A 13,485-nucleotide genomic window follows, 5' to 3' on the forward strand; every position below is an offset into this window, starting at 1 on the left:
AGGACTGACCCTTGGGAACACCACTAGTTACCCCTCTCCATTCTGAGAATTTACCATTTATTCCTATCCTTTGTTCCCTGTCTTTTAACCAGTTCTCAACCCATGAAAGGACCTTCCCTTTTATCCCATGGCAGCTTAATTTACATAAGAGTCTTTGGTGAGGGACCTTGTCAAAGGCTATCTGGAAATCTAAGTACACTATGTCCACTGGATCCCCCTTGTCCACATGTCTGTTGACCCCTTCAAAGAATTCTAATAGATTAGTAAGACACGATTTCCCTTTACAGAAACCAGGTTGATTATTGCTCAACAGTTTATGTTTTTCTATGTGTCAGACAATTTTATTCTTAACTATTGTTTCGACTAATTTGCCCGGTACAGATGTTAGACTTACCGGTCTGTAATTGCCGGGATCACCTCTAGAGCCCTTTTTAAATATTGGCGTTACATTAGCTAACTTCCAGTCATTGGGTACAGAAGCCGATTTAAAGGACAGGTTACAAACCTTAGTTAACAGTTCCGCAACTTCACATTTGAGTTCTTTCAGAACTCTTGCGTGAATGCCATCTGGTCCCGGTGACTTGTTAATGTTAAGTTTATCAATTAATTCCAAAACCTCCTCTCATGACACTTCAATCCGTGACAGTTCCTCAGATTTGTCACCTACAAAAGCCAGCTCAGGTTTGGGAATCTCCCTAACATCCTCAGCCGTGAAGACTGAAGCAAAGAATCCATTTAGTTTCTCCGCAATGACTTTATCGTCTTTAAGCGCTCCTTTTGTATCTCGATCATCAAGGGGCCCCACTGGTTGTTTAGCAGGCTTCCTGCTTCTGATGTACTTAAAAAACATTTTATTACCTTTGGAGTTTTTGGCTCGCCGTTCTTCAAACTCCTCTTTGGCTTTTCTTATTACATTCTTGCAGTTAATTTGGCAGTGTTTATGCTCCTTTCTATTTGCCTCACTAGGATCTGACTTCCACTTTTTAAAGGAAGTCTTTTTATCTCTCACTGCTTCTTTTACATGGTTGTTAAGCCACGGTGGCTCTTTTTTAGTTCTTTTACTGTGTTTCTTAATTTGGGGTATACATCGAAGTTGGGCCTTTATTATGTTGTCTTTAAAAAGCGCCCATGCAGCTTGCAGGGATTTCTCTTTAGTCACTGTACCTTTTAACTTCTGTTTAACTAACCCCCTCATTTTTGCATAGTTCCCCCTTTTTGAAATTAAATGCCACAGTGTTGGGCTGTTGAGATGGTCTTCCCACCACAGGGATGTTGAATGCTATTGTATTATGGTCACTATTTCCAAGTGGTCCTGCTATAGTTACCTCTTGGACTAGCTCCTGCGCTCCACTCAGGACTAAATCTAGAGTTGCCTCTCCCCTTGTGGGTTCCTGTACCAGCTGCTCCATGAAGCACTCATTTAAAGTATCGAGAAATTTTGTCTCTGCATTTCGTCCTGAAGTGAAATGTTCCCAGTCAATATGGGGATAATTGAAATCCCCCACTATTATTGAGTTCTTAATTTTGATAGCCTCTCTAATTTCCCTTAGCATTTCATCATCACTATCACTGTCCTGGTCAGGTGGTCTATAATAGACCCCTAATGTTATATTCTTATTAGAGCATGAAATTTCTATCCATGGAGATTCTATGGAACATGCAGATTTGCTTAAGATTTTTACTTCATTTGATTGTACATTTTCTTTCACATATAGTGCCACTCCCCACCCCGCACGACCTGTTCTGTCCTTCCGATATATTTTGTACCATGGAATGATTGTGTCCAATTGATTGCTCTCAGTCCACCAGGTTTCTATGATGCCTATTATATCAATATCCTCCTTTATCACGAGACACTCTAGTTCACCCATCTTATTATTTAGACTTCTAGCATTTGTGTACAAGCACTTTAAAAACTTGTCACTGTTTATTTGTCTGCCCTTTTCTGATGTATCAGATTCTTTTTTATGTGAATGTTTATTATCTGATCTGGCCCCTACTTTATCCTCTTCCATCCTCTTCTCCTGACTATAACCTGGAGATTCTCTATCATTAGACTCTCCCCTAAGAGAAGTCTCTGTCCGATCCACATGCTCCTCTGCAGCAGTCGGCTTTCCCCTATCTCCTAGTTTAAAAACTGCTCTACAACCTTTTAATGTTTAGTGCCAGCAGTCTGGTTCCACTTTGGTTTAGGTGGAGCCCAGCCTTCCTGTATAGGCTCCCCCCATTCCAGAAGTTTCCCCAGTTCCTAATGAATGTAAACCCCTCCTCTCTACACCATCGTCTCATCCACGCATTGAGACTCTGAAGCTCTGCCTGCCTACCTGGCCCTGCGCGTGGAACTGGGAGCATTTCTGAGAATGCCACCATAGGGGTCCTGGATTTCAGTCTTTTCCCTAGCAGCCTAAATTTGGCCTCCAGGACCTCTCTCCTACCCTTCCCTATGTCACTGGTACCTACATGTACCACAACCACCAGCTCCTCCCCAGCACTACACATAAGTCTGTCTAGATGCCTCGAGAGATCCGCAACCTTTGCACGAGGCAGGCAAGTCACCATACGGCTCTCCCGGTCATCACAAACCAAGCTATCTACGTTTCTAATGATCGAATCTCCCAATACTAATACCTGCCTTTTCCTAGCAACTGGAGTTCCCTCCCCTGGAGAGGTAACCTCAGTGCGAGAGGCAACCCCAGCACCATCTGGAAGGAGGGTCCCAACTATGGGAAGGTTTCCCTCTGCTCCCGTTGACTGCTCTGCTTCCCTGGGCCTTTCATCCTCCTCAACAGCGCAGGGGCTGTGTGACCGGAGGTGGGACAATTCTACAGTGTCCCGGAAAGCCTCATCAACATACCTCTCTGCCTCCCTTAGCTCCTCCAGTTCCGCCACCCTGGCCTCCAAAGCCCGTACGCAGTCTCTGAGGGCCAGGAGCTCCTTGCACCGAATGCACACATACGCCACCCGCCCACAGGGCAGGTAATCATACATGCTACACTCAGTGCAATAAACTGGATAGCCCCCACTCCGCAGCTGGGCTTCTGCCTGCATTTTCTCCTAGTTAAGGAAGGGGCTGTTTAAAGCAAGAAGTTTTGAATGTAGTTTGGTTTATAGGTTTTAAGGGGAATAAAGGGTATAAGATAGAACCGGCAAGGGACCCGTGCTCCCTTCCTGCTCCCCTTCCAAACTCCCTTGTGAAACTCCCTGTTAGCAGCCCCTGGTCGCTTGTGCGCTGCTTTATAAAGCCCAGGCCTGGGTGAACGCCCCGCCCACTGATTAAGGCTCAGCCAATTACCAGAGGCTTCTAGCCTTCAGACCTTCCTTTGAAGCTCACAGCTTCCAACTGCCAGCCACAGCACATGGTCCTTCAACCAACCAACCAACCAAACAGACTGACAAACACAAGCTCAGCACACAGCAAGTAACCCCCAAACACAAACAAACACACACTACTGACAGTCACTTACCCCAAGGGTCTTGTATTTGCTCCTCCTTCACTTGGAGAACTCCCTTGCATAACTACCTGTTAGCAGCCCCTGTTCGCAAAAGCAAAATATCAGGAAATCTGATTCTGCTAAAATATTTCTCACTAATTTATGCAGAGTAGCTGTAGCCCTGTCAGTCACAGGATACACTGCTCTACAGCCAAAATGCTTCTGAAATAAATGTAGTTAAACTTTACTAATTCTGGGTCACTGAGAACGAAAATGATGCTTAAAATTGTTGATTGGCTCTAGTTTTCAAGATATGCTATTGGATCAGTATATACGACCCTTGATTTGGGAATGGCGGAGGATAAGTGAGTTATAAAGGGAAGGGATCTCGATTTAAACCAGAAATGACTCAAATACATCTTTGACTGGATCTATGAATAAATCTATGACTGGGTTTGGACAGTACTTGCTTTTTAGGCAAAACAATGAATGATGCAATCTGAAGCTGGTATTGCATCATACATGATATGAATTGCATCATGTTATTCTTAGAAGTCATGGATGATACAATCATAACGAAGCTTACATCACTCTGCTGAACAAATTGCCCTATATCAGATCTAGAAATCATACAGTGTCATGCTCTCTTATTTGTCAGTGTTTGATTTTGCAAAGGGACACATTTCTGTTTAGCCAAAGTGAGCAGAGATGCCTCGTACTTGTGTGAACAGTGCAGACAACTTCTGCTATGTTTGTGATGAAATGACTTTTGCATCACAAAAGCACAGTATAACCACTATGGTTAAGAAAGCCTATCACCTTTATTGTGGCTGCAAAATTGGAGATCAGGACAAGAGGTGGACCCCACACATATCTGCAACACTTCGCCAGTGGTTGAACAGGAAAAGGAAATCTATGCCTTTTGCAGTGCCAATGATTTGGAGAGAGCCAACAGATCATACCAGCAATTGTTACTTCTGCATGGTGCCTCCAGTTGGGAAAGGTGTGTCAAAGAAGAAAAAGTGGACTGTGCATTATCCAAACATTCCATCAGCTATACGCCCAATACCCCACGGAGAAGGACTGCCGGTTCCTGATGCACCAGAATCATTCTCACTTGAGTCAGACGAGGAAGAGTAAGAGGATGAAACTTCTGGTCTTGAACTATCAATGTCACAGGACCCACATTTTCTCACATCCTCCTCCTCTGAACCACACCTCATAACACAAGGTGAACTGAATGACCTTGTCAGGGATTTGGAACTACCCAAGAGTAAGGCAGAGCTGTTGGGCTCCAGACTACAGCAGTGAAATCTCCTGGCAGGTGATGTTAGGGTTTCCATGTTCCGTGACCGTCAAAAGGATCTTGTCCCATTCTCCTTCATGGAAGGTGATCTTGTAGCTTGCAACAACATCGATGATGTGATGGCAGCCCTCAAAATCGTTCACGATCCAGATGAATGGAGACTGTTCATTGATTCATCAAAGACGTGTCTTAAAGCTGTTTTACTGCATAATGGCAATGTTTTGCCATCAATTCCAGTTGGTCATGCAGTCCATATGAAGGAAACCTATGACAACATGAAACAACTTTTGAGGTGCATAAACTGTGACCAACATCAGTGGCAGCTTTGTGGTGATTTCAAGGTTGTTGCTCTCTTGCTTGGTATGCAGACTGGATACACAAAGTACTGCTGTTTTCTCTGCGAATGGGATAGTCGTGCAAGAGATTCCCACTACATCAAGAAAGATTGTCCACTTCGACAGTCACTGGAGCCTGGGAGGAAAAGTTTTCAGCATCCACCACATGTTGAATCAAGGAAGATTTTGTTACCACCCTTACACATCAAGCTGGGTCTGATGAAGAACTTTGTCAAGGCCACTGACAAAACACAAGCAGCTTTCAAGTATCTCCATGGAAAATTTCCAAGGTTAAGTGAAGCTAAGATAAAGGAAGGTGTCTTTGTTTGTCCTCAGATTCGTGAACTTCTTCGAGATGATGCATTTGACCATGCACTGCGTGGCAAGGAGAAGACGGCATGGAAAGCCTTCCAGTTAGTGGCAATAAATTTTCTCGGAAACAACAAGGCAGACAACTACAGGTTGTTGGTGGAAAACCTCCTCAAGGCATACAGAAGCCTTGGTTGTAACATCTCACCAAAGATTTTTTGCACTCTCATCTAGATTTTTTTCCACTGAACTGCGGAGCAGTGAGCAACGAACACGGCGAGCGATTTCACCAGGACATTGCAACAATGGAGAAACGCTATCAGGGCAAATGGAGCCTATCAATGCTTGCAGACTATTGCTGGACAGTGACAAGAGAGGCTCCATTTAATGAATACAACAGACAAGCCAAGAAGCGCCGATTGGACACTGAATAGGACTAAATTATGTACATAATAGTTTTTTGCCTTTTGTTTCATAATAAATTTTATTTATATAACCCTTTTGCTGATTTGTAAAGTGTTACATAAAGAGGACAGGTGAAATATTATCATGTAAAGCAACCATAAACACATGAAAAGACCTAGGTTTACAATTTAGGATTAAAACTCTACTATCTACACAATATACATAGACATAGCATTTAAAAACTTAAATATCTTAGAAACAGTAGCCTATCAGTTGTTTTAATTGTCATATTTGAATTCAGCACGTCAAAATACACAATAAATAGCACATTTTATCTCTGAAGCAGACGACTTCTCAAAAATTGTAGACCAGTGATATCACAGAGCCACGGTGGGTGAGGAAAATATATTCTACTGGACCATCTTCTGTGGGTGAGAGAGCAGGTCTCGAAAGCTTGTCTTTCTTTCACCCACAGAAGTCGGTGCAATACAAGGTGTTACCTCACTCACCTTGTCTCCTACTAGTTTAGGCGCTTTGCCACGCGGGGACAGAGTTGAACTGGAGAAACACAACAATGAGTTGATCCGATTCTGTTCCTGCCCTGAGTATTCTCCTGCCAGCAACCCCCTCCCGCAAACTCTGCTCTTCAACCGCTCCCTTCTCACGACAGCACCATCCAGAAGCATTTACAGAGCAGACTTGTTCCTGCGAAGTTAGGTCCATGTTAATCAGCTAAAGCGCAGCTCCAGCACAGAGATACCGGGTACATTTCTAAAGGCACCTTCTAGAGTATAAAATTCTCGCCTTCTCCAAATTGAAGTAACAAGACCCGAATATATAAATTGATATTGGTTTCGGGATTAGCTCTGTTGCGTCGAAGAATCTTTCAGTCCAAGCATGACTCTACCTTGGATCGCAGCTGTGATAATCGTGTCTATTCTAAGTGAGTAAGATTCAATTCCTCAGAGTTCTCACATTTTATGTGTCTGTATCCCGTCTTTACCATTCGATCTGTTTCAATGTCTATATTATATAATATATAATGCTTATATTATGTCTAATCCTATCTATTGTTTGTTTTATCTCTAAGATCACTTGTTCTCTATTATATACACGTTTATTGTTTTCTAAGATATCTGATTGCATCTATGTTTGTATTGACTCTGAGTTTCAATGTTCTGTTTCTGTTCTACCCGAATTAAATTATGTTGCTAGTGTATCTATTATGTTTATATTGTTTCTCTGCGCATTCCTTACGTTTCTATTATAACTAAGGGAATCTACTACGTTTCTATTTTTATATCTATCGTGTCATGTTGCGCTGTTTCTCTCGGTTAAGTGCATGTTACCTGCGAGCACAAGTGCTGGAATTAGGGGTACTGCAGCATCCCGCGGCTGGAAGTTCTCCTAACAACCCAAATACCTGGCTTCCGCCTTCAGCACCCCCACTATAAAAACTGTTCCAGCACCGCTGTCTGGGAGTGTCTCAGCTCCGGTTCTGTTCTATCTGAGTGTGTCTGTTCTGCTCTGTTCCCCCCACAGAAGGCAGCTATGGAGCAGACTCAGTGACCCAAACTGAAGGCAGCGTTACCATCTCCCAAGGGGACCCGGTGCGTCTGAATTGTACCTACCAATTTTCTGTCCCTGCTTATCCCTTCTGGTACGTGCAGTTCCCCAGCCAGCCCCCCAGGCTCTTCCTGAGGGACCCGGGAAGGGAGGACTCGGATGAAGGGATCATAAAAGGGTTCGATGCCACCCACGATAAAAAGGACAAATCCTTCCAGCTGTGGAAACTGTCCAGCGAAGTGAGCGACCTATTACTGCGCCGGGAGAGACATAGTGACAGGGACCGGCACCGGGGTTGACTCGGGGGGCAAAAGGGGAGAAGTCTGAAAACACTGAAATTGGAAACGATATATACATTCTCTCTCACACACACACCCTACCTCTTTAGGTCTCTGTCTTCACCCCCTGCGTGACGCCTTAGAACCTTCCGTTGTGGCTCTGGGCTGGAGCTCCCAAGGGGGCTGAATAGCGGAGAACGGACTGGCTCTGGTCTGTACAGGCTGGCTGCTGCTGTCAGAGACAGGAGACTTGCGGGTGGGGGGCGGGGGTGAAGTCAGCACGGAACAGGGCTCGCAGAAACGTCTGAGAGAAGAGAACTGAACCTGACTTGGGCTCACCCTTCAGTTACAGATGAACGGATTTTCTGGTACCGGCAATTCCCTAGGCAGGGACCTCACTTTATAGCTAAGGGATACCCACAGGTGGCCTCCCCCCACACCTCTCTCCAGGACCGTCTCTCCTTTAACGAGCGCCCCACCCTATTTAAATAGTGCTCTGCCTGCTTCACCACCACAACTGGAGGTCGGGGGGCAGCCCTTCTAATTAACCCCCAGTACACCCAGCAGGGGTCACTAATGAGCCCTTATGTTGTCTGCTCATCAGTGAGCTGGTAGCCGAAGCTAGCTTGCTGCAAAGGGCCGGCCAGCCCATGACGCTGCCCAATCCCTGCTGAAACTTTCTTATTATTGCTCAGTTGGGTCTGATGGTGCTAGGCGCTGTACAAAGAAGCGACTCGTGCAAGGCCACTTAGGAGGCCAGAGCCAAGATTGTCAGCGCATTTTATAGCAATTAGGTGCTTAACTCATTTCCCTGCAGTCTCCTGCTGTGAGGCCCAGTTGGTTCCGAGACCCGAGTCACTGGTTGTTCAGGAAGGACACATCTCCACCGTAACCTGGACTTACACCAGTGCTTACCAAACCTACCAGTGGTACCAGCAGCTCCCCCGGAGAGGGCTGCCCCCCCAGTGACTGTCAGTGCTAGGGAGAAAGTCACTGATGGGCAGTTCATGGGCGAGCACCTGGAGGATTTGAAAAGCAGCTCTCGGCACAGCTCGGAGTCCTCAGTGCGAAAAGCAAAGCAGCTTGGTGGGGGAGATACAGGGGCAGAGGTCCCCAGCTGGTGTGAATGCGTCATAGCTCAGCTGGAGTCAATGGGCCAGATCCCCAGCTGGTGTATATAGACACAGAGAAAGCCCCTGCCCCCAAGATCTCTCAAGCCATATGGGAAACAGAGAGACAGGCAGAAAGTGAAAAGGGAGTCACAGGGAGGGGATTTCCCAAGGTCACACAGCCGGGGATAGAACCTAACAGTTCTAAACCCCACTCCAGCCGGTTAGCCACTAGACCACACTGCTTAGCGGATACACTGACTTTATTGGCATCACTGTGGGTTTATATTCACTTACGTAACCAGCTGTAGGGCCGAGAGTCCCTAGTATTGTTCTTTCCCACTTAACACTCCTTAAAACCTATGGCCACAAAAATTAAATATAACAGGTTAATCCTGGAGGAATTTTACAGGGAAAAGTCCCTTCTCTGGACCACATGGCATCATCCAGCGTTTGCAGCAATGGAAAAATCGACCGGCAGCAAAGGGAAAAACGTTCCCAGCTTTTGGAACGAGCAGGTCACTTGGGAAAGAGAGGATGGGTAAGTTTTCTGCTGGCCCTGGGTCTCGCTGCGGTTCGGGCTGTTGTCCACCAGAGGGCGCTGCAGCACAGGCAGCATTGCTCTCTATAGACAGGGCGCACCGGTTTATTCCAGTCACCGGTTTCCCACGGTCCAGTTCTCCTGCCAGCCCCTCATACGTGGTGAGGCCTGTGGGGGGCTCAGCCAGGGGCGCTGGAACAATGTGCACAGTGGGGTGCTGGGAACCATTGACACCAACTGTAAACCTGGATATGATGGAAACCACGTCAAGCCAGGGGGTGCGGCAGCCCCCCCTCTCCCCAGCACCCTTAGTTCCAGCACCTGTGGGCTCAGCCGCAGGGCAGGTATTGAGGGGAGGGGAGGGAGGGAAGGGGAGGTGTGGGGAGGTTCATACTTGGCCCCAGGAGTCACTCACACCTCCAGCTGTGACATCACTGCCTGATTTCTAATCTTCACCATTCAGACAGCGGCTCTCTCTCCTCCCTCGGCCCAGGGCTGCAGGGGGAGGACAAGAGCTGCCGCCTGCGTGACTCCCTCCCAGGCTGGCTGGAGAGAAAAGCGGCAGCGCCCTGCAGAAGAGCCGAGACGCTGAGGAGATGGCCACGGTCCGGGACTCGGCCATTGTGCTGATTTTGCTTTTCAGTGAGTAAGATTCCAAATCCCATTTCTGAAAGATTCTCCACGTGCCTCCCCACCCCCTTCATTACTGGCGCTGAGAGATTAAACAGATCTTCCACCTCCTCCTCTGCAAGAAGGGATGCTGTGAGGCATAGATTTAGGTGCTCAAATCCCACTGGAATTGAATTTCAATGGAATCTGTGAGTCTAAATAAAGAGGAGGGTGATCTGTTGTTCTTCATGTCCACAGACGTCGGGGCAAGAAGTAAGTGGCTTAAGTTCGCAGGAAGGGAGAGTGAGATAAGACGTTAGGGAAAACTTTCTAACCGTAATGACAGGTTTCAGAGTAGCAGCCGTGTTAGTCTGTATCCGCAAAAAGAAGAACAGGAGTACTTGTGGCACCTTAGAGACTAACAAATTTATTAGAGCATAAGCTTTCGTGGACTACAGCCCACTTCCACTATGCATCCGAAGAAGTGGGCTGTAGTCCACGAAAGCTTATGCTCTAATAAATTTGTTAGTCTCTAAGGTGCCACAAGTACTCCTGTTCTTCTTTCTAACTATAAGGAGAGTTGAGCTCTGGACACGTTAAGTAGGGAGGCTGTGGAACCCGCATCGTTGGAGGGTTTGAAGATCAGGTTAGACAAACACCCGTCAGGGATGGTCTCATGGCCTCAGAAGGGGATGGGGGGCTCTACATGACTTCTTGAGGTCAGGCGGACATTTCCATGATTCCATGAAATCCCTTCAGCTCCTTAAAAATCCCAGAACCAAGAACTCCCCTCAGTGACAGGATCCTCCCACTAACCTCTCTTTCCCCCTCTCCTTTTGCCAGGCTCCAGCATGGAAGATGCTGTAACTCAGACCCAGCCGGCAGTGTCAGGGGTGGAGCGCGAGTCCGTTTCCCTGGACTGCACCTATGAAACTGTGGCTAGCAGTTATTATTTGTATTGGTACAAACGGCCCCCCGGGGAAAGCCTTAATTTCCTTATTCGGCAACATTCTGGAGGAACAAAGAGGAATGAGGCTGGGGAGAGATTCTCTGTCAGTTTGGAGAAGTCCAAAAGCTCCGTCAGTCTGAGGATCACAGCTCTGGAGTTTGGGGACGCGGCCATGTACTTCTGCGCTTTCAGTAGAGACACGGTGTTGAAATTCCTAGGGAGCCCTGAACAAAAACCTGACACCGCTCCGCTACTGTAAGAAACTGACTCCTGCAGGTGAAGTTAGGAGGCGAGCACGGGCAGGAAACGGGTGGGTGTGGGCAGACAGCTATGAAGTGGGGTGAGACCTGCCACAGCTGGCTTCCTGGAGATGAAAACCTCTTCCTGATTTCTGGGAAAAGGCGGCACCACAATGGTACCCAGAAATTCGCCGCAAAGAGGAGATGGAACGAGACAAAGGCAGAATAAGATCCCATGGCTGGAAGCCGGAGTAAGACAAATTTAGACTAGAAACAAAGTGCACATTTTTAACAGTGAGGGTAATTAAACACTGACACAACTGACCCAGGGAGATGGTGGATGCTCCATCATTTGAAGTATTTAAATCAAGACTCAGTGTCTCTCCTCTACGTCAACCATAAGCTATGGGCTGGATGCAGGTATCTCTGAGTATCCTTCTCTGGCCTGAGTTAATGCAGGAGGACAGACTAGATGATCACAAAGGTCTCTTCTCACTTTAGGATCTATCCATCAATCAATCTATTAATATCTCATTGGGGGCTGGCGAAGTCTGGGATGGGTTCCTTGTGGAGTTAGGGACCCCTATGCTATTCAAAACCGATGAGTGCTGAGCATCTAGGTCCCCTAGGCTCCTTTGAAAACCCCCAGTTGAAATTCCATCCTGGGTTGACACTTAACCCTCAAACTTCTGGACTTAACTGGCACTTAGGGCTCTGCACAGGGGCAAACATCAGGGTATGGTCAGAAGAGCTCAGTTACTCCTGGAAAGAGAGCTCCCAGATTTATACTGAGGCTGGCATTCTCAAAGGGCCTAGAGGATTTAGATGATCAAGTTCCATTGAAATTCAATAGGATTTGGGCATCTAATTCCCTTAGGCTGCTTTGGAAATGTGGATGCTCCATCTGCATTAATTTAATGGGAATCGGGCATCTTTTTCTCTGCATGTTCAAGTCACAGGAATTACAAACCGCATTGAAAGTAGATGACTCCCCATCACCTAAAACCGAGAGCGAAGTAACAGAACTGCCTCAGGCCCTGCTGGGTTAATTTGAAAAGAAAATGTAAAAAAAATGTGACATACCTTGTTCTGAAAGCAAACAAACAAGTTGGTGGTTACGCGCTGCCATCTGGTGGCCACTGCGTTTCACTTTGACAGCTGCAGGAATTAATGGAAAATGGTGCAGGAGTTTTCCACCACTGTTTTACTACCAAATATAAAGGCACATCCTTATTTCAGCCTGGACATTGAAATGTCAGTTAGACACATAACTACTTACGTGTTTCACGGACACAGACATAAAGACAAAATCTCTGTCACACACAGTCACAAAGTTACTCTCTTTCTTTTTTCTCTCTCATAAACACACACACACACACATTTCTACATAAGGGAACTCACAATTCACAGGCACAAACAAGTCACGCACACCCAGAATAACATATATCCCAAATATCAGAGGGGTAGTCGTGTTAGTCTGGATCTGTAAAAAGCAACAGAGAGTCCTGTGGCACCTTTAAGACTAACGGATGTATTGGAGCATAAGCTTTCGTGGGTGAATGCCCACTTCGTCACATGCATCCACAGGACTCTTTGTTGATATATACCAAAGTTGCTCTTACATACATCAAACACCCACACAATCACTCACACACAACCTTCAAATTCTCTCACTCACACACCATAAAGTGACACACACAATCACACACTAGCACACATCCCAAACTCCCTCACATGCAGATCAAACACAAATGCACTCTCTCAAAGTCTTGCACCCAACAAACTCTCTCTCTCTCTCTCTGTCTCTCTCACTCTCACACTCACACACACACACACACACACACACACACACACACACACACACACACACATTCGTTTATCTGCTGCAACCTGGTCATTTCTGGCCTTCTTGATATCATACATATTTGAAAATCTGACCCCTTGTTTCCTCTGACTCAGACTAATCATTGCTAGACTCCTTAACTTCACAAAAACTCAAGAAATGTGCCATTGCGAGACTAGGTGGCCAAATATCACTGAAATTCAACAGGACACGGGTTCCTAACTCCCTTTACTTCCTTTGAAAATCTCAGGCTAAATCCAATCATGTCTGTGTGGTGCTGAGATACTGCAGGGGTTGGGTCGGGGGGCGGGATGGGACTAGGGCCGGCTCAAGGCACCAGTTTACCAAGCAAGTGCTTGGGCCGGCCCCTCCGGAGAGGGGCGGCACGTGCGGCAATTCGGCAGACGGTCCCTCACTCCTGCTCTGAGCGAAGGACCTGTTTGTTTGGGGTTTTTTTTTGTTTGTTTGCTTGGCTGCTTGAGGCGGCCAAAACCCTGGAGCCGGCCCTGGATGGGACAAAGGCGCTTTTAAAAATATTTTCAAGGGTGCCCAAGGGAATTAGGTG

General features: G+C 46.5%; 1 protein-coding gene across 1 annotated transcript; it reads left to right on the forward strand.

Annotated features, from left to right (window-relative positions):
• The first annotated feature begins 6,683 nt into the window (after positions 1–6,683).
• LOC135975217 (uncharacterized) lies at positions 6,684–11,361 on the forward strand. The gene is made up of 4 exons (XM_065565354.1): positions 6,684–6,729; positions 7,329–7,591; positions 9,814–9,922; positions 10,733–11,361. Exons 1-4 carry the CDS (start codon positions 6,684–6,686, stop codon positions 11,095–11,097), a joined length of 783 nt encoding a protein of 260 aa, XP_065421426.1. The 3' UTR covers positions 11,098–11,361.
• The last annotated feature ends 2,124 nt before the right edge of the window (positions 11,362–13,485 follow it).

This window comes from Chrysemys picta, chromosome 13 (genome assembly GCF_011386835.1).
Source record: "Chrysemys picta bellii isolate R12L10 chromosome 13, ASM1138683v2, whole genome shotgun sequence".
Taxonomy (NCBI): Eukaryota; Metazoa; Chordata; order Testudines; family Emydidae; genus Chrysemys; species Chrysemys picta.